The following is a 25,624-nucleotide window of genomic DNA, read 5'->3' on the forward strand; positions in this document are numbered from 1 at the left end:
TGTCGTGTGATGGGTTATGAGTGTGTGTTACTCTATCAGAGAGAGGAGGATTGGATAAGTATGGCATGGTCTGGTCTGCTCTCCTCTGGATTTGGGATTGATATTTATGAAGGTCTTGTGGCTTTAGATTCCTGGTGTGGTTGTGAAAAGATGGATGAGTACGTGAATGTAGGGAGCCTTTGCTGTTGTTGTACTGACACTGACGGGAAAGAAGATTAATTCCGGTGGGATAACGTGTTCAGCATGCAGATAAATTTACAGTACACGGGAAGGATCTCGATTAAATTACTATATGCTGTACTTTCATTCAGGAGCCCTTCATTTATAAAACGCACAGGGCCGTCGAGTACCTATAGTTAATAGAGTAGTTGTCCGTAGAGGGAGGGATTTATCGCTGCTCTCTCTTCTGCAATCAATCATTTGGAGTTCGGAGATGCCATTTCACTGGTGGCTGATCCTTTGCCCCTGAGCTTTGATTTACTTTGTGCACTTCCTCACACATTTTCCATTCATATTCGAAATCTTACAAGTAATCAAATGACCGTGTTTCTAACTTGAAGAACCTGTGAAGACCGTGTCTGTAATTTGAATACCCTATCTAATCAATTGGAGGTAATTCATGCACAGCAGAGGTGGATAACTCATTTGTATAACCTCTTCTGCTTGGTCTGTCTCGGGTGGCGGCACTATTTTAGTGGACCTCCGCCGTTTCACATAAGACACCGACCCACATTTATCCTGTTTTCCCCTGAAAAGAGCGGGTCGGCCCCCGGCACCAGGTCAATTGACCCCTGCACCAGTCATCGTTCACTTGCCAGCCCTGACTAGACTCCATTCGGCCTATCCACAGACGAGCACACGCAGCGTACAAAACCAAAGCTTCATGGCCTCGACCTTACGATCTTCCTTTCCACCACCCAACCCATCTTGTGTTTGCTTCTTTCCACCTCCACCCTCACGTTCATTTTTGCCCCGTCGTTCGCGACAATTACACTCCTTACAACATCTCAACAAACGATTAGAGCATCAAGTCTCAATCCATCCGCAGCCATCTACATCTTCATTCCCCAAATCTCAAGCCGTCGACCAGCCACTGCCACTCATTCCAGTCCTCTTTGACCCTTCAGTACATTCACTCTTTTCCACGCCACACAGCACCTATATCATTCCGCAGGTTCCCGTGTACAACCAGAGCCCCGGCAACGAAACCTTCCACGATTCTTCGATAGAGTCAATCAAATAAGTACAGCTGTGCTGCCAATATCTCGCCGTTTTCGATCTACCGTCGATTCAGTCCACCCCCAGCAAAGTGCTTCCTCTCTCCGAAGATCACCTCGAAGACTAAAACCTCGACCTTCAAAAATATCCCCACCTCAATCCTTCAAGATGCGTACCGCTACCATCATCACCCTGTTTTCCGCAGGCTTGACTGTGGCCACCCCGATGCACCAACTCTTCCACCACCATGCTAAGAAGGCCCTTGTCACTGATATTGTTACTGATATCGTCACTGTCTATGTCACAGCTGGTGAAGTTTTAACACCTGCTGCTGAGTCAACAACTGTATCTGTAGCTGCAACATCTGCTGCTGAGTCTACAACTGTAGCTGCAGCTGCAACATCTGCTGCTGCCGTGTCTCTACCCGTGAAGGAGCATTTCCACCACAGCCACGACTTCAGCGCTGCTGTTTCAACTGAAGCTGCACCTACAACTATCAGCAGCTCAGTCGAGGTCTCGATTCCTGCCCCAACCTCATCTGCTGCTCCTACGACCGTTGTTCCCACTTCAGTTGCGGCTCCCTCAACAGCTGCAGCCTCATCAGTTGTCACCCCATCTTCAGTTGCAGTTGTAGCTTCCTCATCAGCTGCCGCTCCGGTCGCTTCCGCCACCGACTATAGTTCCACTGCTCTCTTCAACCATAACCAGCACCGTGCGAACCACTCTGCATCTGATGTAACCTGGAACGCAACCCTTGCCGGCTTTGCTGCCACCAGCGCGGCCAAGTGTATCTTCAAGCATGACAACGACGGATACGGACAGAATATTGCCGCTTGGGGTGCCTCCAACGGTGTTCCCTCGGACTCTAGCGCTGTTGCGAATGCTATTACTGAGGCTTGGTACAACGGCGAGGTTGGTGACTTCCCATTCAACGTAGCCGACATTACTCTCGACACGTCAGGTTTGTACAACGGCCATGATATCCTGCACTTTTCTCAAGTCGTCTGGAAGGACACCGTGAGTGTTGGATGTGCAAGCGCGACATGCGGTCCCGACACTGTGCTAGGCCAGGCCAGCTACGACTCGGTGTACACCGTCTGCAACTATTACCCTGCTGGTAAGATGACCTTGTGATCCGTATAGATTAGTAGCTAACACATCTTAGGTAACGTGGGCGGCGAATACATCACCAACGTTGGCACCGCGACCGGAGCTATCGCAGAGATGACTGAGGCAATTTCTGTTTGAGATGTCCGTTCCCTTTGAAGTGGGACTGTTCCATGAGCTCTGGGAGCGCCGCTACCTTTCCTGTACGTAAGGTCTTCGCCAATGGTTTGTGGCTGCGCTGGTCTGCAGTTCGACAAGCCAATTCGACATACCACATCATCATCACCAACGAATGTCTTGCATATCTCACACCTCTGGAGGAGTGACTCTTCTTATACCACTTCCCGCCATCTCGATGTCTCTGCTGGCTTGTTCTTGGGATTTTGCCCATTGGATTTCATCGTCATTTCATGGCATGGGTCGTACCTCTTTTCACTTCTTTGTAGATAAAATTACCTCTTCGATACGATGGGTTCATCACACTTCTTTCTCCATCTTGCATAGAATCGGTGTTTTTGCTTCTCACGGCCACCATCAATCACATTCGGGAAAAACGAATCAGCGAGCATGGAGTAAATGGAATGGAGAGAACTGGATTAGAAATCCCACCATGACAAAAAGTCACGAATAAAGATAAAAAGTTTTTCTGAGCATCGTGTGTGTATTGTGTTGTGTTGTCGGTTTAAACACTAGTGCGTGAAACTTGTATTGTGTCGTGATAAGTCTCCACTTTGCTTGTATTTCCCAAGTCAAGAATTTCAAAGTTCCTTTCCTCATGCCAAGGTGCATGCACGCATACCTACAAACATTTCTCCCCCCGCATTCTACGAGTACATGCGCATTGATCAACCCAACCCCTCCCGGTGCTCCATTCCCGAAAACGCGGGCTGGACCCCTAAATCCCACCCACGTTGACGATCTCACTTGTTGCGTCTAGCATTCATTCATTCATTCATTCGTCCCTCCTTCTCCTTTCACCGCAAACCAAAAGCCATACCCACCCACTGTCCAGCGAGCGCACCCAACATCTTTCTCTCGACTACAATTTCTATGAAATAAAGTAGAGTACTGTAGTGGTGTTTGGTTTTACTGCTAGTGTAGTGATGCGATTATGAGATGGATACATATATGGGAAGAAAATCAAGGCAATAGGCAGTTCCTTGGCAGTCGAAGGTCGCGATTGCCCTGTCCTGTCCTGTCTGGGGTTGGGGTTGGGGTTGTGCCTATTCGAAGGAAGCGAGGAATGCATGCATACGCCTCTGCTGTCGCTAGTCTTGGCAGACGGACGCACGGACGGTCCTCGAACTCTTGGTTTTTGTATGTATGTATATATAGTGACAGCTGGGGAAAACTCCGTAGATAGACACCATGAGGCTGAAGATACGTGATGCAAGCTGTCAGAGGCGCCAGGCTCTTTCTTCATTGGGTAGGCTAGCGCTAGCCTAGTACTTGCAGCTTCAGATCTGAATAGGAATCTCTACATGCTTCACTTGTCGGCTCGGTCTTGAGTCCTTTGCATCATCATTGCTCCCTTCATCGCTATGCATCGATCCATTAAGCGTGATCGGATCGCCATAACCCAGCCCAGCTCACACCAGCAGTCCGAAGAACTGTGCAGCCTGCGTGATCAATCGAAGCAGATGAAACGGGAAGGAGGCTGTTCTGAAATAGTATAACACGCTGCAGCGATCCGGAACAAACTCACTACTAGTTGCGCTGGAAACTCGGGCCGGAGACGGAGAATTGGGGGTTCGATCGAAAATCTGGAGTTCAGTGCTTGGTCTGAGGGGAAGGGAAGGCGCTTTGGATGCATGGTAAGGCAATCCCTTGGAGCATATTACGCTACTGCGAGCGACTCGTATTCGTGAGATGATTAATCGATCCTATTATGAAGGATGAATGAATGAATGAATCATTCCTAGACACCTAGCTCCTTTATTCCTATCCAGACACTTCTGATAGATAGCCTTGATCAATTACTGCACACCTGCAGACAGCGACCACCCAGGCCACATAATCAGCTCATTTTCGGAGGCACTAACTCTTCCACATGTCCCTCTTCAGCCCTGGGCCCCTTCTCGCCCACAAGGTGATCGTCGGCGGATTCGTGGTGGATCGTCTTCTCTACTGCAACGACGGCCTTCTCTTCAAGTGCCTTGTCCTCGAATACTGCAGGTAAAAGGTAAAGTCAGTAAAGATAATATACCATACCGTACCGTACCGTATTGTATGGTACGTATGCTTATTCTATTTATATGTCTATAGCCCAGGAAAGGAACAAATAAATCAAGAGACTTACAGAAAGTCAATTCTTCCAATGTCCGTCCTTGGGTTTCGGGATAGAAGAAGTAGATGGTGAGGATCTCGAGGCAGATCATGGCGATGTACATGATTAGGTATTTCCACCCAGCGCCGTCCATACCGATGGGGTTGATGAATGTGGTGAAGAAGCCGGCTCCGCGGACGAAGACTGGACATTAGGGTGTGTGTTAGCATCTACTCGCTCTCATACACTACACCGTGATATATTTTCCAGGCTCGGCCTGACTCACCCTGCTCAATAGAAATACCTCTCGAACGCTCGGCATATGGAAAAAGCTCAACCATATACGCTGGCATCAATTAGCTCTGTCCTGCCTTTCAAAATCTGTATTGAGTGAGATGGATGCTTACTGTAAGCCAATGCATTGTTCCCGATATTATACCACGGCGAGTAGAAAAAGATGAAAAACATGACCGCGATCCCGGCAGCTTTATTCGGCACCTTCAAATCCAGCGCCAACATCGCCCGCTGCATGGCGACCGTCCATGCAATATAGCCTACTAGCATGCCGAATGCGCCCGTTAGGAACATGGTGCGGCGCTTGAAGCGCGGCGAGATGATGGCGATTACGGTGCCGTTGATGAAGCTCCAGGCTGTGTAGCCGAGGTTGAACATGGTTTTGGTGTATGTGTCGGTGTACCCGATCATGACGAGGATTTTGCCCATGTAGAATCTATGCTGATCAGGGGAAGTTTTTCGGGGATTTGGGGTGCAGATGCATATGTTCTTTTTTTGGACAGCGGGGGGTTGTACTTACGAGATGAGGGTATTGCCGGACCATTGCGTGTAAAGGCCCATGGCTGCAGCAATGAATGTACGACGCCGCATGCCGGGCGTGGCTATCATGTCCGTCCATGACTGTTTTGCGACTTCCATTTCGACTCTGATTGTTGTTTCGATCTGTGCCATTTCGGCTTTTACGAAGAGGGAGTCGTGATCACCTTCTGCGTGGTATGTGGCGAGGATATCGTAGGCTTCTTCTCGTCTGTCTTTGCTGATGAGATATCGGGGACTCTCGGGGAGGACACTACAGTCAGTCCGTCAGTCAGCTTTCGTTCCTTGCTTGGGGGACAAGTAATGTTTCCTACAATATCAAAGCCATTTGGACAAGTGATGGGCAACACTGTAGTATCGAAGGTAATCTCCATGCCCAATCACCCTTCATCTTTGCCGTCTCGACCACAATCCCCGATGCGACCAGCGAGCCCACGAACCAAGATGCATTGAACATGGAAGTCATAATTGGTCGTTCCTTTGGATACGACAGCTCACCCAGCATAGCTGAACCCGAGACGATGCAGAACACGATGCCGAAACCCAGGATCATCCGAGCAACGATGTACATTCCGGCATTGACAGAGAAACACTGCAAGATAGCACCAAAGCACTGGAAAGCAGATCCAATAAAGATACTCCATCGTCTACCACATTTCTGCGCCACCCAAGGAACAATAGGCACAGCCAAAATCGCACCAAGGTTATAAGCCGAGGAGATCATGCCGAGCAGCGGTCCAGCAACAGCATATTGCTTCTTCCCCGAAACAGTCGTCAACCGACCGAAAACTACTTTATTAGCATCCATTTGTCTCCCAGATACTATTTAAATGCTTACATTTATTCCACGGACCAATCAGCTGCAGTCCATTGATCATTTGCGAGTCGAAGCCAGAGGTGATTTCAATCCCCATGCAAGTTGGGTAAAGAAGGAAGTACAGATATCTCAGGTTCCGTTTCTTCCACCATCTTATCTTGTCCTCCTCGACGACGCGAGTCAAGATCGGGTCTGTTTCGTGGCCGAGATTGATGATACCCATCGTTGCGGTTAGGAGACAGAATCAACTGCCAAGAAGAATGAATGAAATCGAGTCTGGAAATCGGAGCTGACGAACTCGCGCGTCTTGTGTGAACTGGGGACGCACGACCTATATTCATATACGCTCTCCAGACTCTGGGGTCACAAGACAAGCGTATCTCGACCCCGCAATCCGTGCAACAAGCAACTTATTCCCCCTCGTCTGATATTCTTTACCCGGCCGGTTAAAACCCCAGCCAAGCGTTTTGCTAGCGGCCAGAAGATCAGTAAGTAATTGGTGTACCAGCGGAGAAGAACTGAGTAATACGGCTTCGGCGATAAATGTTCCACTTGTCGGGCTTCTGTACAACGGCATAGCTTTGCTGGAACACGCATCTTTGTCTTTCGTGCAAGCTAGACTGATAACATGGGAAAAATAGACGTTGGTGGTATAGTATCAACTTGGTAACCAAGGCGGAGTGGCTTTATCCGGGTACCTAATCCGGATGTGCCACGTGCTCTAGACTTCTGAATGTGGAAAAACCATCACTTTTGGGTCTAGGACTAGCATAAGCTTGGGACTTTTGGGGTTCGAGATAGATAGAAGCTTAAAAATGACGAACACCATAGCGAGGCTGGAAATGTTTCGCTGACAAACAATGTGAGATTACTATTGAAATAAGCAGTCATAAGTAGTTTTAGATGAACCAAACACATCGCTACTTCCCCAGATCTCGCACTACGAGCACAGTTCAAATTGTAGATTTGTTATACCTCTCACTTAGCGTCCTTGAGCACAGAGCTAATCGACTTTATACCTCGAATCCACCCCTATTTCTAATCATTCATATATGATACTTGAAATCCAACTCCCTATCCCCCGTGCTGACCTTCCTGGTATCCTCCCTCTTCCCACTACCAATTTCATCCTTCAGCTTATTTTGCCTCCTCACATAAATCACTTTCCCGGCAATCAAAACCTGCGAAAGACACAGCGCGCCCAACGAGAAGCTATTCCCCAGCTTGTACGGCGCAGTGCGGTAAATCTGGCCTGCTACAATTCCAGCCGTGTTGCCCATGGTCTGTTGGAAACCGATTGCGGTGGCGCGGCGGTAATGCGGGGCGATGTTTACGTTGAGCCAGGTCACTAGGTTGTGAGGTTAGCTTTTTCCATTGCAAAGAGTAGAGTGGGGAAACGGAGGGACTTGCGGTTTATTCCTGGACCGACGTAGACGGCGATAGCGCACAGATAGGTGGCGAAGTATTTCACTCCTGGGCGGATATATTAGTTTTTACGTCTCGGGATACCTGGTAAGGGTGGGTGAGCTAGTTACCGTTTTGTTTCACGGTAAGTAGCAGGATGTAACCAATGATACCGAAAACATTGGCGAAAATCACAAGCTGGGGATCGGTCAGTTTTACTGCAGAAAGAGATCGGGGCAGCGCAATGCTCACGGGACCTCGAATCTGATATCTATCTGAAATCCAAGCTATACACAGAAATGAAATGGCTCCCCATAGGTATACAGGGATTGTCAGATAATTGCTTTGGAGAGTGTCGTATTTCATCGCTTTCAAGATCGATGGCAAGAACGTACTAAAGCCATAGAGGAGGATATCTTGCATGAATTGGATAAGACCACTGATATATGTTAGTCGATATTTGAGTCACATAAAGGGATATTTGTGCAATTTACCTCATGTATAACTTTGGATCTGTGAGAGCAATGCGTACTTCAGCCCAGTCAAATTTCTCAGACCCTACACGGATACCGTTTAGCAATTAGCTTGAATTAAGAGGAATCGATGGAGCGAACCAAGGTATTGTCTTCTCTGGGAGTTTCGGCATCTCATCATTTCCCTCTCTTCAGTATTGAGGAACCAAGCTTGGGTTGGATCGGTAGGCAACCCAAACCAGACCGCAATAGCAATTAGTATACTGAATATTCCTTCAATTATGTAGACCCATCTATTCAAGTTAGTCCCACACAAGTTTCCATAAAAACAATCCCAAGACTCACCTCCAACCAGCCACCCCGGAAATCCCATCCATTTGAAGAAGAGCATAAGCAAGCAAACCACCGAATGCCCCCGATAGCGCCGAACAACTAAATAGATATGCTACACGCTTCGCCTGTTCTTCCCTTCGATATACCATGGTCAAATACAGATTCAAGCATGGAAAGAGACCTGCTTCGCAAGCCCCCAGGATCAATCTCGTAGCATATAGTCCACCAATGTTTTGGACAAAACTAGTGAAGATGGTAGTGAGTGACCAGACACAACACAGAGCCGCTAATATCACACGCGGCGTGAGTTTCTTCATCAAAACCGCGGCTGGAGTCTCGAATGTCACGTATGTGGCGTAGAAGATGGAGACGGCAGTTGAGAATTGTTGATCTGTGGCATGAATGTCCTTTAGCATACCAGCTACTTTAACGTTGCCTATGAAAATTTAGCATGCAATTCAGATTGTCAGGAAGTTTGAGTGAACAAACCGATATTGCTACGATCCAAGAAGCAGGAGAGGTACACCAACATGATGATGGGAGTAAATGCAAGATCCAGTTTCGCCAGAAGCTTCACTTCCTTAACTGGATCCACATAAAACTCATTGTCGGCCTCGTTCGAGGTCTCATCGATGCGTGGAGTATCAATTTTCTCTGTTTTGGGGTCTTCCATGGCTATGATGATCTCGTTCTTAGAATCAATCCTTACATTCCAAGGACCAAGGTACTGAGATATCCTTTATCTTATAGGCATCGCTCATAATAGGTGAGGCTGAAGGATGTCATTGTGTCGAACACTTCCTTACGTACGGTCTTGTTCTTCCGCGCCGGCTGAGAGATAAGCTGCTTCCCCCGATGCAACACAGAAGTCATATGATTTTAGCTATCAGGGTCCACAGCAAGACCCCAGTATTTTACTATTTGGTGGTGGCCGGTATCTCGAAGTGGGGTAGAGCGGGAGCTCAACGCTCGGCAGAGCAAGTCCGTATCTGTGTTCGTGGCTGATCCCTGCCTAGTCCGGTCCGGTCAGCAAGCAACCTTTTTCGCTGCTCGAAGCCCGTCAATTCTATTGAATTAAAGCGTTGGAGTATCAGCTACACATTTGAGGCTGTAGCAGATGGTCAGAGACTGTTGTATTGCATACATGGCTGAGGAGACAAGGCTGCTCTGTATGTTGACCGGGTTCAATATTGTATCTCTGAAGGAAGTGATTGCTGCAGCCTATGCCCAGGAAGTGTGAATTAATTTGGGCGACGTAATGAATTGAAGTAATAGTCCTCAAGGCATCGGGTTCTCGAAATCGAAAAGATCAACAGAAGCTGCATCTAGGTTAAAACTGTCATCCCACTGATAACTGTCACCGAAGAAAGCATCTGGCATGAATGATCCAATATTAATATCGTCGATCTCAAAATCCAAGTCCTGGTTCATAGAGATGTAGTCTGCTTCAGTCAGGCTAGTCATAAGATCAAAGCTTTGGGGGGACTCGATTTCAGCGCTCTCATCCGTTGAACCCAAAATTGCAGAGTTGATAACCCCTTGAACTTGCTTTGCACATGGCCATGTTTTTGCAATCCCATCAAGTGCACCGATGATGAGGCTTAGGGGTCTTGAGACTTCGGTATCGATCCACGAAAAACTCTCAATATAACGCTTCATGAGAATTGCGCTGGCTGCAGTTGCCAGGATATGTACGAACGTGAACGGGAGGTGGCTATAACTATGTTGCCTGGAGTATATTCCGAGGAGTTTGATAAGTGATTCCAGAGATGAGTAACAGTTTTTGACGTCTTGACTGGTGGTAATCTTGGGATCTCGAAACATATGCCTGGGAGGTCGATGTAAAATAATCATTGCTGCATGGTATTGCATGCTGAATTTAAGTTAAGCAGACACTTGCTAGACAGAGATGTAGAGACTTACTGCAAATGAAGAACCAAGGACGGGACAGGTCCAACAGTCCACTGGTTCCAGTGAAGCTTCGATGGTAGATCGGATGACCATTTGGTGAGGGCAACATGAATTTCTTTCGCAGAGGTTGATAGAACAGTCTCATCTGTCTTCCTACTTCGATTCTCGAACACTTCAGTGATCATCCGGTGAAGAATTTTGCACAGCTCAACTTGATGAACCCAGCCGGCTATAAGTGCAAGTCCATCCTCGTAAGCCGTCTCAGAAGTGCCTTGCATAATATAAGTATTGAGAAGCGACGCCCATTCCGGGGGATAGGGAATTCGTTCCGTATCGCGGACATCAGACTCCCCGGGATACTGTCTCAACGAATTAGCATAGTAACAAGTCAAGGGCTTGGAGAGAGCTCGAGCGACAGCTTCGGTAAAAGAGAACATCGTCTATCTATGAGAATAAGCCTACCAACGCAGGCGGTCTTCCAAAATAAAGGCTGAGCTGTTTGTCAGCCACAAAGGCAGCCCAGTAAGTGCGTCTCAAGATCTCTCTCTCAATACGTGAATCATCTGAACCAGTCCAATTATTAGGGTCTAGATGTAGACCCATCTCGTGAGCGAGCCGGAATGCCATTCCTGAAAACAGCCAGCCCTTGGAAGCTTTACCAATGCCTATTTCTCGGTGCCCGAGGAGGATTAGGGCCTGTAGTGTTGTAAGATTTGGGGATTCCAAAGCTCCGCCGTATAATAACTCTTGTGCACGATTAAAGAATACGCCCGAGAGGTCTCGTAGAGCTATTTCTTCACTCGCGAGTGCTCCTAGGGCGCAGATAGAATACATAAGCAGGTCAGAATAATATGGACCTGCCCCCGCATCAAAGTCTCGCAAGAACCATTCTCGATAGAGACACATGAAATATTGGTACTGGTGTTGGAAGAATCCTGCCATGAGCTTACGACAGATATCGCTTTGGGGGGAAAATGCGGAGTAGGAATCCCCAATTATGGCGAACTCGTCAAGGGACGCTGGGAAGGCTATCACTTCGCCCTCGACATGAGATTTATCTTCACATTCCCTCTCGACGATTGAAGATGTGGGGTCTTGGTCTTGGGACGGACTGATCTGAAAGAAACTTGTAGCACCATAGAATTCTGTTGCTTTCCCATCCTTGAGCTTCCTGAGGTGCCCAGTACGTGACCGAATGGGTAATTCTGATGTGCTCGCCTCTGTAGCTTCTGCCGAGGCCACCGAGTCAACATGCAGATGATTCGAGGAGGACGAGAAATTTCTCAAAAGCACGTCTCTCTCGTTCGAATCAACAGTGATTAACTTAGTAATGAACTTTTCCAAGGAAGCGATTTGGCCTTCGAGGGCTTGCACGTATCCTCGGGAGACCGGCCTGTATCCGAATATGAGCTGAGACTGGGGACATAACAGAATTAGACACACCTTTGTTTTTCACCGGAGCCAATGAATGAACAGTCGACCTTTGCTGATTTGCATCTCCAACAAGGCTGGACTCTGTCGCATTTAATCTACATAAAGTCCTGTCAGCATATATGGAATTGCGGCGATATCCGACTAACTTTTCTCTTCCGGCATCTCTCGCAGCTGAGATATTGTATCAGCACTCAATCTTTATTATATGGGACAAATGGAAGAAGTAGTAGACTCACGCTACTTGATGAACACGTTGCTCCATAGCTTCGTCAGGTCGATTGTTCATGGTAGCGGCAAATAGTAACCTCGCCCAGTCGGGGGCTATTTGAAGAGTGGATTGGTTGAAGATGGCTCAGACTTAGCTCCCCTATGGCGTATTCGGCCGAGCGATGATGGACTCCAGGGTACAATAATGCTTACTCTCGATATGTACATTAGAAGTCTAAGGTTCTCATGATCATATTTTAGTGAGGCTGGGCTGGATGAGCGGCGGCTGGGAGTTGGACGAGGACGAGGACGAGGTTGATTTTGTGGAACCCCTGAAGCCAGCTGACTAAGCCGGGTTTTTCACAGAACTTTGAGCATCTTGCTGCTTTTTAGGCATGAAAGTTTAGGGAATTGTTAGAGGTTGAGGCAGTTGTTGGACGTCAAGGACCAGTCAAAGATGTCTCAAGTATAATTTGAAATTCAAGAACGTTGCTGGAAAACTTCCAATTTTTGAGATAATAGTCTGTAGTATCTTACTTTGGTCTTATATTAAAAGATAAATTGTACTCATGCTTTTGATACAATATCCCAATCACGACAATCCAAAACCAACATGTAGCCAGGCGCATGTCCCATGATCGTCCCCTCAAGTCCCGCCATCATGACAGCCTCTTGCGGAGTGACACCACATCCCCAAAACACCGGAACATTCTCCTCATCTCCATGAAAAGCCCCGAATCTACTCCCATCCGTAGAGACTGGCGAGCTCCCCCAGTCAGGCTTATCAATATCCTTAATCCCCAGCCTCTCCACCGCATCCCATCCCCACGCAACCGGCTCGCCATGAGTGACTGAAAAAGCCCGTGTAATATCTCTCACTTTCTCAATTTCACTTCGCTTGTAGGGTCTCATCGACGCAATGTATGTACCTCCTGTAAACACACCCGCTGGGCATAGAGGGATATTCGTCCGATAGATTGGCACAATCGTGTCGGAGGTGGTATTTCGAGGGGGCAGACCTGCCTCCGAAAGCGCAGATTCAAAACTGTATGAGCACCCGATAAGGAACGCAACATGGTCTTCAGTCCACTCCTCCACAATATCACTACAGTGTGACTTGACGAGTTTGCTGTCTTTATACACCATGTACTTCGGCACATCTTGGCGAATGTCATGTGCAGACAGAACGTCGGTTCCTTCAAGACCAGTAAGCCAGGATTTCACGGCATCCCATTTCCCAACGCTCTCCGACTCGGCGATAAGTGGACATGGGACTGGGTTCCGAGCGCAGAGAAGTCGGAAGTCTGATGCGTAGCGTGAGGGGAGAATAATCAGATTTGCCTGGATGTAGGTTTTGGCCAGACCTGATGTGGACTTTGTGTAGGAACCATTGCGAGACGCTTCGCGGACATCTGCTCCCGTGAGGAGACTGCTAGAAGTGTATGATTCTGTAGGGTTCGATGGAATTGTATGAGCTGGAGTTGGGGGTTCCTGAACTGCGGTTGACATTTCGCCTTCTTGTGTTTGCTTGATGAATCAATATATATGCGCAACGGACACTTGTTAAAAGTCAGAGAGCAGAAAGTGGAAATGATTCGATTAAAAAAGGTTATGGGAACTTGGGGATAGTATCGTATTTATCAAGTCGTGTTTGATAGCCTTAGTAAGACGCAGCGGAGTTCCATCTCCGCATTCGAGCTATACTGGAGACATTCTGAGAGTGGGATGAGATGAAAAAGAGCTATTCGTCCAATGTTTAAGAGCCTAGCGAAGTCTTAAAGTATTCCTTTCTACCATCGAGGTTCGTATTTGAATATAGTACAATGGGATAGGAGAGTGCAGGCTTAATACTTCTCAGATGCAGGGGGAAATGACAAGTCATGAACAAGATGCTGCTAATACTTCAATAGAGAGAGAGAGAGCCGCGTTGACGAGCCCCAGAAAGAGACTTGACACTTGTATAGAAAGAACTAGAGAAGAGAAAGACAATGGCTAGTCAAATCATATGAGACTCGAGTGGAGCTGATAAATTGTGTATCATGGCAGGTGCGTGGTACTGGAACGCTCTTGCATTTTCAAAGGTACGGAAAGCGCAAGAGAGTACGAAGAACGATTCTGTACTATATGTAGTTGATAGAGCTTGGAATCCTTGAATAATTCTCCATCATCTGAGAATCACATTCAAGATCAAGACCACCTCAACTGTTGGTAACAAAACTCTTGAGATTTCCAACCGGATTAGACATGAAATTTGATCAACATGAGACAAACCCGTCACTAGCTGGGATTAGCGTCAAGTACCTTGTCCTGTCCGAGAAATTCGCAACACCAACACCAAAAAAGGCAAAAGGCCATCGAGGACGCCTGTTGAGAATCCTTCGATCGACGACTAATTGTTTTTTGTGGCATTGCGACCGACCCATGAATCTATGCCATCTGCTTTCCATACTTTCAAGCTCGTCGCCCAAATGGCTTCTACAAATAACCGTCAGCCAGCACCTATCCTCCCGCCTTCGACGCCGTCCAATACCAACTCGAATGCGCGTCCCTCACCCCAGCTGCAGGCCGTCAACAACACCCAGAATCAGATCAATAATAACAATGACAACAGCACGAACTTGACCCCCACGTCGGAAGCGCGAATGAACCCTCCTCCTGTCCCCCGCTCCTTGATGACTCCTGCGCGAGATATGCGCGAAAGCTCCGTCATGTCTTCTGGCGGGAGTGCGCGCAAACCGCGTCAGAATCTCGAAGAGCGTGATCATATCCTAATGATGAAGCACTGCATTGAGCAAAAGGACAACTTCAAGGAGGGCACCAAGGCTCAATTCTGGACGGGCGTTAATGCATCTTTCCAAACAGATACCGGGAAGGTCTTAGCTCAGATGAGCGCCACAGTCGGACGATTAGTCGAAGCCCGCAGAAGGCAGATATCGGATTGGGAGAGCGGGATTCTTCCTCAGAAGCCTGGCGGTGAGCTGAACGACAAGCTGGATGAATGGATTGAGTTTCTCAAAGTTGAAGATGGGGATGCCGAGGCAGAGCGGCAGAGACAAGTTGATGCGAGAAGAAAGGTGGAAGAGCAACGTAAGGAAGCCCGTAGGCAGGCAATTGCCGCAGAGACTTTAGCAAATGCTCAAAATCCACAAGCAAGAATGATTACTGGCCCCGCGCCTCCGGCAGACATGCAGCAACAACATCACCAGCAACAGCAGCAGCAACAACAACAACATCAATTACCACCACCTCCCCCACCTCACGGCGGAGCATTAATACAACCCCATCCTCAACCTAATGGAGAGGCCGACATGAACGGCTTTCGACCAAACAAGAGAAGACGTATGAACGAACGTCAACTCACCCAAGAGTTGCAAGCCCAACTCCAACACGAACAATGGCAAGCCCAACAAGCTCAGCAATACGCACTAGCCCATCCCCCAGAACCACCACGAAGAGTCGTTGTCGAAGGTGCTTTATCCAAGGAGGATTGGCGAGATATCATGGGCAACGACGCACGCCTACGGACGCTCGAAAACAAAGTCGACAAAATTGAGGTACTTGTGGCCCAAAACAACAAGCTGCTTCTACAATTAGTGCAGAATCAGAAGGACAGCAGCAAGGAGCGAGATCGCAATGCAGCGGAGGAAGAGAGGGTGCCGGTTCATCTTGATGCCGAGTTTGAACGGGATTACTTGTGAGCACAACAAACCCTCGAGTACAAACGCCATGCTGAGATTTGTTTCCCGTTGAGATCCGGACCGTATGCTAAGACGCCTCGTCCTGTTCCTTGATTTGCTCCAGCTCCATAGCATAGCACGAAAATCTTCGCATATCGACTTCAAGGTTACAAAAACTACTACTACTATACTAATGTTTTCACTCTGCCATCTCCTAGTGAGCTTGCTGCATTCTCTTGCACAGTAAGTCCACCCCAACCCCAACATGGACACAGACTCTTACATCTCTGTCTCACAGTTCAGTCATCTCTTCCAGTTGGGCTTTCATAAGTGCGTGTTCATATTACAGGGTGGGGGCGAATGGAATGGGAAGAAATGGGATTGGGATGGGACAATATCAAATCATACCTGTTGCTGCGCAATACATAATTGGTCAAGGCTAGGGCGTTACAGTGTACTGTACGATTAATCATAACCTCGGACATAAATACTGAGCATAATACCAGTACTGATTCTTACCATGAACAACATACTGCCTATACGTACTGTATATTTTACAAACACCCTAGACCCTGCCCTCGAATTAGATCAGATCTACTGTACCGTAACCGTATTTGTATCTCCGTACCGAGCAGGCTAAACCCTAAAACTCCCCGACCGGACAATACCCCCTTTTCACGGCACAGCACGTGAACGATACGAACAGCACAGCACAACACAGCATTCGCAAAATCAGACGATGTCCATATCTCCAACTACCTATATAGCAGCAGTCAGTACCTATCTATCTATCTATCCATCTAGCATTTGGGACATTTTTCGTTTCTTTTATATTAATATTGGAATCCAGTGAAGAGAGAGTTTTCATGGTCTACCAGGCTTATATAAGCAGCTAAGTCCTAGAATTTGGTGTCCGAGGCGCAGACTGATACCACTCTCTGTCCGCCATCACCATGCTCTTTCCACGGAGGATAAAACACCTCTTATTTATAAAGGATATCCATATCAGAAATCAACCGGAGGGGAGGAATGCCTGGTGCTATGAAACCTGTTCCTGCTGAGACATTGACCGAGTCGCCATCTATCAACAACACCCGCCTGCGCCGTTTTCTCGTTCTCGCAGCTGTTAAGCTTCTCAAACGTATCCTTCCTAGCCATGGAGCTGTCATATTTATTGCTGGTAAGCTCTGTATCAAGTTCGGGCCTCTGAGGAACCTTCCAGAAGCGTCAACTATGCGATTTATACACCAACACACCTCAATACCAGTCCCAAAAGTCTACTGTGCCTTTGAGCGCAAAGGGTGGACATATATCGTGATGGAGAGAATAGATGGCGAAATGCTTGGGAGTCATTGGGGCGAACGGAGTAACGATTCAAAGACAGAGATACTCGAACAGCTCAAAAAGATGATAGCTGAGATGCGGAATATACCTCCTCCTCGAGGACAAACACAAGGCATATGTAACATCGATGGTGGATCTATATGGGATAGCCGGCTGCCTGGGACTTCGATGTGCCATGGGCCTTTCAAGAGTGTGCACGACTTCCACAAACATCTGAGGGGGGGTTTGATGCAGATCCAAATCACTACGACGAAGTTAGCAAGCTCATAGCATTGCAAGACAAGGCTTGGCCGCCGCCGGTTTTTACACATGGCGATTTGAGTAGCTTGAATGTTCTTGTCCGCGGCGATAAAATTACAGGAATCATTGATTGGGAGACAGCTGGCTGGTACCCGTCTTATTGGGAGTATACCACGGCTTCGCAAGTAAGCCCGATGAATTATTTCTGGCGAGAGGAGATCGACAAATTCCTAGACCCAATGCACGAAGAACTAGAAATGGAAACGATTCGGCAAAAATATTTCGGGGATGTTTAGATGCTTCAGTACCTAGGTAGTTTCGCAAGTTCTATTACACGTCGGCAGATGAAGACAGAGCTGCCTAGCCTACTCGTATAATATTTCTCGGATCGTTTAGGTATTTTTGGCACGTGATGGATAGTGATATTTTTGGGGTCTATGTGGGGAGGGGAGGAGCAAGGATAGGTAGAGCTTACGGCAGATATATAGGAGTAAGTAACAGTAGAGTCATGTAGATAAACTGGCTGGGTTTAAGTATAGATAAAATCAAGCAAAGGTAAAATGCGAGGATAAAATGCGAGGATAAATGTATCTATGTATTTATGAAAAGTATAAGTGCTTCATAGGATAGATCTCGCAAACCCAAATTTCGAATACGTAGTGTAGGATGCGTAATAAAGGGGATTTCGGTACGGGAGGTTTAATGGGAAGGGACTGGGAGACAGAAATGATCATGCTAAAGCTGAAGAGCAAGTGAAAAATACGGGGGGTCAGATAAATTGCATAGGGGTATCATTCTTTCTTCTTTCTATTCATTCCCGCTGTTCTCGCTACTCGTTATTCACTGTGCCTGAAAGCATGTGCTTGAAGCTATCCATCCATCCGCTCACGCTCATCGTAACTATTCTAGCGCTGGCACCCACTCTCCGCGCACTTCCTGCTCCGGTTCTCAAAAACAAAAGAAAAGATTACGCGTGCGCGTTGTAGTCTATCTATGGCATGCCCCGCCCCGCCAGTCCATGCAATCCTTTTGTCTTTCTTTTCGCTTGCTCCGTTCTAATCCAATCAATGAAATGTATGTTGACTGCGCGTTCCCTTTATTATATACTCGACATTTTCCAACCCAGTTGAAAGAGAAACAAAGGCAGTAATGACTTTCATAAACTCCCTATCCCAAGGTATCTTATCGCCCATCCATCCCCCAAACACCATAAGCCTGCCGCACCATAAGAAAGTAAATCACATCCTCCCCAACGGCCTTCCGAAATTGAGACTTGCTTTAACTCTCAATACCGGGCCATCATCTTTGTCAGATGGTTCTATTAGCGGTTCGACAACCCCACTGCTGGGGCCAGAGTCAGCAACAGGACTTGGATCCTCCTCCGGGCTTGTAGTCCCGCTTTTCTTCGCCTCGACGATAAGTTTCTTATGTAAAGTAATAAGGAAGTCATCGTTATTGATAGAGTCATTCGTGAGACCTAGAGTGCCAGTGAGCTCTTTATCTCCGTCATCAGATGCCGTGTCGAGCTGCTCGCTGTGGTGATCTTGCGTAGGTGTCTGGTCGCCTATTATATCGCCAAATTTCGAGATCGAGTGGTTCGGCGTATGTCCAGCATGCAAAGTCAACCGCCTATCCGCAGGACTATGAATAACCTCCAACGTCTTGTCTTGCCGCGGGGGCTTTGTATTGGGCGATAATTTCGCTGGAGATGACGAGTTTGGACTGAGTACCTGGAAGGCAAAAGTAGGGTCTACGGCAGTCACTTTTATAGGAACACCCTCGAGTTCTGGCTGAATTTTCTGGATATCTATGCTTTCGACGATAGGCGAGAGGTCGTGGGAAGTAGACAAGACGGGTGGGGATTGTACAAAGTCGGAAGATGTGAGTTCTTTGCTGGTGACTCGGATAGCGCTCTCCCTAGGAGCACTGATAGAGTCGACGCGCAGGTCGGAGTTGGAGGATACGTCGAAGGTACGGGACGGGTTTCGTGCTGCGGGGGCGTAGAAGGGGCTCCCGTCTGCGTTGCGCCCCGATTCTTGCGGGACGTTACGGTCGTTGCTTGATGATGAATGTGATCCTGGGCTGGTGATTTGCTGTGCTCCCATGTTCAATGATGATTGTTTGTGATAGAGTGGTCGAGAGACGACTGTATCGCTTGAACTTCTCGACTCTGATTGTAACTGCCTTTCGAGTTCTGCGATTCGCGCACAAAGGATCTCTCGTTCCCGATCCCAAAGAGCCCGCTCTTCGGCCATCACTTCCTCCACCCGTGCTCGGTCAGCCATCATGTGTGCCCTCTCCCCCTCACTCTGCATCCGTAGTTTCTGGGTATAGATTCTCCAGTCCTCTATCAACGCGGCACTATTGTCATCTGCACTCGCGCTTCTAGTCTTCGGAGGTGAGATGGGATGACCATTTGGATGTTGGGATGGCGAGCGATTGTAGGTGTTTGGTGAATTGTGGTCGCTGCCAGGTAGTGAGGGAACGAAAGAGGTTGTCTCAGGGAGGCTGCGGGGGACGTTCTGTGGAGAAGTCATTTGGTGCGGGTACCTAGGGGGATCAATTGCGCCGGAGGGGAGGAAGGAGTCGCGTTGCTGGCTTGACATGGCGAAGTCATCAATTAAGGGTTGGGAGTCCAGTATTGCAAGTGTGAGTGAAGTCGAGTTGTTGACTTCCTTTGCGGTTGTTATGCTGTGATGACGCCGAGGCAAGAGCAAATATTAAGCGGAATTCCAAGAGGTAGATATCAATGTCGATCGATGTCTTTACTGCGAATGTCTCGTGATGTGCTGGTGATTGAAGTTTTGTAGAAGGAGCCAGGCGTTTAAAGGATGCGTGCGTGTTGTCTTCAGTGCACGATCATTGTTCAGGCGGTGATGTGTTGTCTGTCTGTTCCGGACAGAGGAGGAGTGGAGTGGAGTGGAGAGGAGAGGACAGGAGCGAGTTGAGATCGAGCCGACTCGGTGGTACTGTACTGTACTGTACTGTACTGCACTGCACTGCACTATCTGTGGTGCCCCCTGTTCAGGCGGCGGGAACGGCCCGTGGAGAGAGGAGAGATAGACAAAACCTGATCACCACACGATTTCACTGCAAAAGGCCAAATAAAAAGACAATTCGTGGCACCCTCTTCACCGTCTCTTTACACAAATACCCCCTCACCTTTCCGCGTCCAGATAGGGCATCCTGCATCGACCCGCGCGAATGGATGCACTGCGAGGGATTTTCAGGGCGTCCCTATATTTCCCCTGAGTGACGTGTTCGCTGCAGGCGTCGCAGGGGTGCTGGAAGAAGAAAGGACAAGTAAGCTTAAGCTCACTTTGGGACTGCCAAGACAAGCCCGCCGGTAACTCGTAGTGCACAGTACATGAAACCATTTGTTGGCGGTGGGCTGTCCTTATTATTCCCATGATACTTGGTCGTCAAAGCAGACGTGGTGCCGTTGGGGACGAACTCTCAAGTGGGGAAGAAAACCACGTAGTCAGTCGCTACGCTGGATTTGGAGTCGGATTTGATGCTGCCATATGAATCATTCTTTACCGCAGTAATGTCCACTCCTATTGCGATCGTCTAGTCATGAGACACGGGGGATTTGGAGATTGTCTCTGTGTTGGAATACCAGTATACACCAGCTCCAGTGAGTTGTTGAGGCTGTATCTGAGATGACTTGCTCCCCAGCCAATAGGCGTTCCCGGAGCGAGAGATCAAAGGATTGACGCTCACGCCCCTATTTGAAATGTGTAGAGGAATGCCTGGTGGATTCACCTCAAATAGGGGCATAATAGTAATAAAAGGACATCAGCACTCCTTCACTGTTTCCATCTCGCCGTATCCATCTCATCGCATTCATCCAACCCATTCATACTCCATCACCCTCCAATGACCGTTGCACACTTCATCGACGACCTCGGGATTATACTCTTATTAAAGCCAATGTACACCTTCAACAACATCGAACTCCTCAACATCCTCGACGACTTGGGAATATTTTTCGTCTGCAAACCCTTGAGGTATCTGCAACGCTTCGCTGAGTATACGCAGGGCGTTGATTCTTCTTCGAGGCCGGCCAGGTCACTCAAATCATCGTGGTCCAGTAGCGTGACGTACACCAACGTGACACCCTCTTTGTCAAAAAGAAGTCGAAGTCGGGTTAAGTCGTCACTCAACTCCAGTACCGTGACACGCTCTTCGAGAAAAAGTCGGGTCAAGTCACTCCACTCGTCGCGGTCCAGTACCGTGACAGGCTCTTTGTCGAAAATATGACTTCTTTTCGTTGTGCTTGTTTCACCCTTTGGTTTTGAAGATGCGGATTGTTATTTGGGAAACTTAGGTGCTACATTTTCTCTTCGTTCGATGGTGCAGACGTCTATTGAAAACCCCTACCCATGCTGCTGCCCTTAAATGGGTGAAAGGCTGGGTTAGGGGCCATGGAGTTCCTAATGATCACTTAAATTGATGGGCCGTGGTGTCTTGTCTTCCGATTACGCCGTCAACGAACACTTATTGGGATGTAATACTCACAAACATGCTTTTTAGATCAAAGTGATGCTCTTTCACGGCGCTGACGCCAAACTACGAAACCACTCCATCACCATGACGCCACACGAGAACGACAGAAACGATTTCTGAGTAAGGGTACTTGAAGGCCTTTGTGGACTCGGGGTGAACGGACTGGAGAGCGGCTTTGCGGGAAACGGAACGGGCAACTCGATGCCATCATCCGATAATGCTCTCACGAGAGGAAGGCGAGGCCAGAGCTATAGGACATGAAGCATCTTAAGCAGGGAGATGCACGAGATTCGGTCATTACAGAGATCTTTAGAGGCAGTCTTCTGCTACACTGCTCTTCAGCACATTTTCTTTCTCACTTTCAATGAAGATTCTGTACCCTTCTCATCAAGATTGCGTTGCGCAGCTCAATTTTTCCTACATGCCATTTTTTTCAACTGACTCGACTCATCTTATTTTCTCGGTTATACTTGCATGATCTGAACTTACTCCGTCTTGACTTCTTGAATTTGTTCTTGATCTGGGCAGGGTGCATAGTTTTCATCCGTCTACTCATACCTCAATATTTAAAGCAAGCTAGTCACTCCTTAACCACCCCTTTCAAACCTAGCAACCGCAGGCTCCCTATACCGGCGAATGTACCACAATTGACCATACCAGGACAAAGCCTCCCGAGATACAAATACACATCGATATAGTCCTTCAATCAGATCAACGCGCCCGCCGGCCACAAAACGCCTTCTTTCGCGTTCGTTGATCTACAATCACTATAACACAGCATATAATTTGTGCACTCAAAACACAGACAGAAAAATGCTGCTAGTCCTTGTTACCCAAGAAATCTAAACCGAGTAAATGCACGACCTGACTATTCATCGTGAAGCTTCAAATTCCATGCCAGCCCATTACGAGTATTGCCGTAGCTCCGCCACAGCGCGAATCTCCGTTTGCGAAGCTCATATATGCGGAAGGACTGGTAGAGGTCAGATAATTTTTCTCTCATTTGTACAGTAATCAGGCTGATGAAATCCAGGCGGAGAAGTCCGCCCCCAGTTTGATTTTGATATGTATTATTCCAGGGTCCATTTGATAGGGAAAAGTGGGCTCTTATCAGTGTTCTATCTATCACTTCGTGGCCGTGGCCCACCCCACATAGAGGCAACCGGTGCAATGGTGTAGAGAGTCAAGAGTGGGATGTGGCCAACATCTCAGTAAAGAAATAGCCAGATCACGTTTCAGAGATCTAAATCCTAAGTCTTGACAAGCATCTTTCATTCCAAGTACGCAAAAATGGCCCCTTCAGCAACTGAAATTCCTATAGTAGCCTCCAAGACCGAGGCTGAATACTCAAGTGGCAACCCTGATCTCTGTTTCCCGACAGACGTCCCCAAGGGACCGCCAGTATTTGAGGACAAATATGAAGAACGGAAATATCTAAAGCAAAGACTAGCTCTCGCCTTCCGCGTGTTTGCCAAATTTGGGTTCTCTGAGGGAGTCGCAGGTCATATCACTTTGAGGGATCCTGTTGACCCTAAAAGCTTTTGCGTTAATCCGTTTGGTGCGATGGAATAAATTCTTAATTTAGAATATCAACTAATAAGTTATTTCTAGGCCTGCATTTCTCGCTTATCACTGCTGATGATTTGATTCTTGTTGACCATACAGGAATGGTGGTGGATGGCGGAAAGAACAGAATGTTGAATTATGGTAAACTGCTTCTGCTTCTCTGACTAAGGCATGGGTGACTTACTTGAGAAATATAGCTGCCTTTGCCATTCATTCAGAAATCCACTCAGCACGCCCGGATGTTGGATGCGCTGCTCATTCTCACAGTGTATACGGGAGAGCCTTCTGTGCTACAGGCCGTACCCTTGATATGCTTACCCAAGACTCTTGTGTCTTCTATAACGATCACGTACTTTACGAGTATGTTGACTCTCCAAATGATGATCGTTTCTGACAAAAGGTAGCAATTTTCAGGGGGTAGTCCTTGCTTCAGATGAGGGTAAACACATTGCCAAAGCCCTGGGTCACCGAAAGGCTGTGCTGCTCGGAAACCACGGCTTACTCACAGCTGGAAAGACAATTGAAGAGGTCGTTGCATACTTCGTGTTGCTTGACAAGTGTTGTGAAGTACAACTGGCTGCTGATGCTTCTTCGGCTGGTAGCGGGAAGCCACTTGTTCACATTGGTGAGAAGGAAGCTCAGGTAACATGGGAAGCTTTAGGTCACAGTGCAAGTGGATATTGTAAGCTGAACTCCTCCCTTTTTGATTATCATTGCTGACTAGTCACATTAGTCCAGGGTCTCCCACTATTTCAGACAGTTGAGGCAGAATTTGGGCAGCGAACATTCTTGGGCAGAGGAGTCGAGCCAATATGAGATAGAGAAGGGACAAGGAAGTTTATATTTTAATTTACTCAAATGCTATGATAATCTTCGAGTGTCCGTAGCTTGTGTCTCTGAGCGTTGCGTGAGAATGGCATCTCTCACAGCGTCTGCCAATGTCTCCAGGTTATCTTCTGCATCAAGGAGGCTATTATCTCGCTTCGCATATAGCGTTCCCCCTTCTGCCCAAATCCTTCGAAGTGTATAGAGAGGTGCCATGGGAACTTTGTTCTCCCATGCAGCCGCCTCCAATTCTTTTAGCTCGGAAAGACTTGTATATGTCACATTCCACTTTTCCCCAGTCTGTTTCTCAAACTCGGCAACGATTTCCGCAGGTGTTGTAGTGAACGAATTGACTTTCAAAGCTCGCTTCTTCGATGCTTCCGGATGGAGCAAGGCTTTCACAACTAATTTCCCAACACTGTAACCGTTAGCTCTTAATCTATAGGGACTTTAATAAGGTAAACTCACTCCTTCGGTGTTGTAAGACTAATTTTACCCTTTCCGTCTTCGATTAGAGTAGCACTCTTAGCCTTGACATCATATGTTCCAATCACCCTGGCGCTCTCTGCCAATGGACTCAAGTATGCCAGCATCTGCCCATCTGCATACGGGCCTGTAACCACATACGTATAATCGAGAGAGGTTGTCGCTTTCAGAGCAGCTCGGACTTTGATTTTGAGCTGATGGGGAATCTCGTGTACAGATTGAGGACTATAGTCGATGTCTGTTCCGTATTCAGATGGGAAGAAGCGTCTGACTGAGGGAGCCTTTTCGGCGAGTTGGATCCAGTTGATTTGCTCTGCGAGAACGTTTCGTCCAACTGTGCTAATGACTGTATTGATACCTGAAGCTTGTTTAGCAGAATATTCCCTGCATCATAGCAAATTACTGACCTTTGAACGCATTCAACACATCAGCGGGGTTTGTCACATCTCCGACAATGACTTCCACTCCCTCTGATTTCAAGTTCTGAAGCTGCTCTGACTTGTTCTCCACCGTGCTCGGGGATGTGATTATGGCGATCCTTCCAAAAGAATCTTTGTTTTTGAGGATCTCCTTGAGAATATAGGCTCCGATGTACCCCGTTGCACCAAATACCAGAAGATTTTCTTTAAATTCCCCCATGTTAGAACTTGAGCACAAAGCTGATCCTGGATGTTTGATTACACTATAGATTTGAGAAAAGCGCCCCCACCACAATCTGCTCTTGATACCCAATAAAGATTGTCTTAGTATATCGTACGATTAAATGATTGTATCGTCTGCTGAAGTCAACAATGCTGCTGAATCATGGAGGGGTACTTTAAGCAACTAGTCCCTATCTAAAGTGGGGTCGCCTAAATCAGGGGTAGCGAGCTGCGCGAGCGATCCACCAAACCGATAACAGGGTAAGGCGAGAAGCCGCCCGAGGCAGCGCTCTTCTCCGTCCCAAATAACTCCCACTTTACAATCAACGGGATAC

At 47.6% G+C, this 25,624-nt stretch overlaps 10 protein-coding genes across 10 annotated transcripts; 4 read left to right on the forward strand and 6 right to left on the reverse strand.

Moving 5' to 3' along the window:
* Positions 1 to 1,386: 1,386 nt before the first annotated feature.
* LHYA1_G001174 (putative pathogenesis-related protein) lies at positions 1,387 to 2,466 on the forward strand (the record flags this gene model as incomplete). Its single annotated transcript, XM_031146159.1, has 2 exons — positions 1,387 to 2,335; positions 2,384 to 2,466. 2 exons carry the CDS (start codon positions 1,387 to 1,389, stop codon positions 2,464 to 2,466), a joined length of 1,032 nt encoding a protein of 343 aa, XP_031009454.1.
* Positions 2,467 to 4,342: 1,876 nt separating this feature from the next.
* Positions 4,343 to 6,462, reverse strand: HGT1_4 (High-affinity glucose transporter; the record flags this gene model as incomplete). Its single annotated transcript, XM_031146160.1, is given in 7 exon segments — positions 4,343 to 4,494; positions 4,625 to 4,795; positions 4,878 to 4,937; positions 4,999 to 5,321; positions 5,406 to 5,675; positions 5,737 to 6,244; positions 6,261 to 6,462. The coding sequence occupies 7 exon segments, from the start codon at positions 6,460 to 6,462 to the stop codon at positions 4,343 to 4,345; spliced, it is 1,686 nt and encodes a 561-aa protein (XP_031009453.1).
* Positions 6,463 to 7,285: 823 nt separating this feature from the next.
* On the reverse strand, positions 7,286 to 9,122 carry LHYA1_G001176 (putative transporter; the record flags this gene model as incomplete). The annotated part of the gene is made up of 8 exons (XM_031146161.1): positions 7,286 to 7,587; positions 7,638 to 7,712; positions 7,775 to 7,841; positions 7,896 to 8,082; positions 8,138 to 8,201; positions 8,258 to 8,409; positions 8,462 to 8,885; positions 8,939 to 9,122. The coding sequence occupies 8 exons, from the start codon at positions 9,120 to 9,122 to the stop codon at positions 7,286 to 7,288; spliced, it is 1,455 nt and encodes a 484-aa protein (XP_031009452.1).
* A 605-nt stretch (positions 9,123 to 9,727) lies between these two features.
* On the reverse strand, positions 9,728 to 12,080 carry LHYA1_G001177 (putative transcriptional regulatory protein; the record flags this gene model as incomplete). The annotated part of the gene is made up of 4 exons (XM_031146162.1): positions 9,728 to 10,322; positions 10,373 to 10,620; positions 10,871 to 11,753; positions 12,031 to 12,080. 4 exons carry the CDS (start codon positions 12,078 to 12,080, stop codon positions 9,728 to 9,730), a joined length of 1,776 nt encoding a protein of 591 aa, XP_031009451.1.
* Positions 12,081 to 12,568: 488 nt separating this feature from the next.
* On the reverse strand, positions 12,569 to 13,510 carry LHYA1_G001178 (putative hydro-lyase; the record flags this gene model as incomplete). Its single annotated transcript, XM_031146163.1, has 1 exon — positions 12,569 to 13,510. One exon carries the CDS (start codon positions 13,508 to 13,510, stop codon positions 12,569 to 12,571), a length of 942 nt encoding a protein of 313 aa, XP_031009460.1.
* A 959-nt stretch (positions 13,511 to 14,469) lies between these two features.
* Positions 14,470 to 15,699, forward strand: LHYA1_G001179 (uncharacterized protein; the record flags this gene model as incomplete). Its single annotated transcript, XM_031146164.1, has 1 exon — positions 14,470 to 15,699. One exon carries the CDS (start codon positions 14,470 to 14,472, stop codon positions 15,697 to 15,699), a length of 1,230 nt encoding a protein of 409 aa, XP_031009459.1.
* Positions 15,700 to 16,707: 1,008 nt separating this feature from the next.
* On the forward strand, positions 16,708 to 17,558 carry LHYA1_G001180 (uncharacterized protein; the record flags this gene model as incomplete). Its single annotated transcript, XM_031146165.1, is given in 2 exon segments — positions 16,708 to 17,245; positions 17,257 to 17,558. 2 exon segments carry the CDS (start codon positions 16,708 to 16,710, stop codon positions 17,556 to 17,558), a joined length of 840 nt encoding a protein of 279 aa, XP_031009479.1.
* A 942-nt stretch (positions 17,559 to 18,500) lies between these two features.
* Positions 18,501 to 19,868, reverse strand: LHYA1_G001181 (uncharacterized protein; the record flags this gene model as incomplete). Its single annotated transcript, XM_031146166.1, has 1 exon — positions 18,501 to 19,868. The coding sequence occupies one exon, from the start codon at positions 19,866 to 19,868 to the stop codon at positions 18,501 to 18,503; it is 1,368 nt and encodes a 455-aa protein (XP_031009480.1).
* A 3,193-nt stretch (positions 19,869 to 23,061) lies between these two features.
* On the forward strand, positions 23,062 to 24,153 carry cloR (4-hydroxy-3-prenylphenylpyruvate oxygenase/4-hydroxy-3-prenylbenzoate synthase; the record flags this gene model as incomplete). The annotated part of the gene is made up of 5 exons (XM_031146167.1): positions 23,062 to 23,329; positions 23,383 to 23,478; positions 23,535 to 23,697; positions 23,742 to 24,019; positions 24,071 to 24,153. 5 exons carry the CDS (start codon positions 23,062 to 23,064, stop codon positions 24,151 to 24,153), a joined length of 888 nt encoding a protein of 295 aa, XP_031009477.1.
* A 45-nt stretch (positions 24,154 to 24,198) lies between these two features.
* Positions 24,199 to 25,287, reverse strand: A622L (Isoflavone reductase-like protein; the record flags this gene model as incomplete). The annotated part of the gene is made up of 3 exons (XM_031146168.1): positions 24,199 to 24,601; positions 24,631 to 25,006; positions 25,056 to 25,287. The coding sequence occupies 3 exons, from the start codon at positions 25,285 to 25,287 to the stop codon at positions 24,199 to 24,201; spliced, it is 1,011 nt and encodes a 336-aa protein (XP_031009478.1).
* Positions 25,288 to 25,624: the final 337 nt, after the last annotated feature.

Source organism: Lachnellula hyalina (assembly GCF_007821495.1).
Source record: "Lachnellula hyalina strain CBS 185.66 chromosome Unknown contig00005, whole genome shotgun sequence".
Lineage (NCBI taxonomy): Eukaryota > Fungi > Ascomycota > Leotiomycetes > Helotiales > Lachnaceae > Lachnellula > Lachnellula hyalina.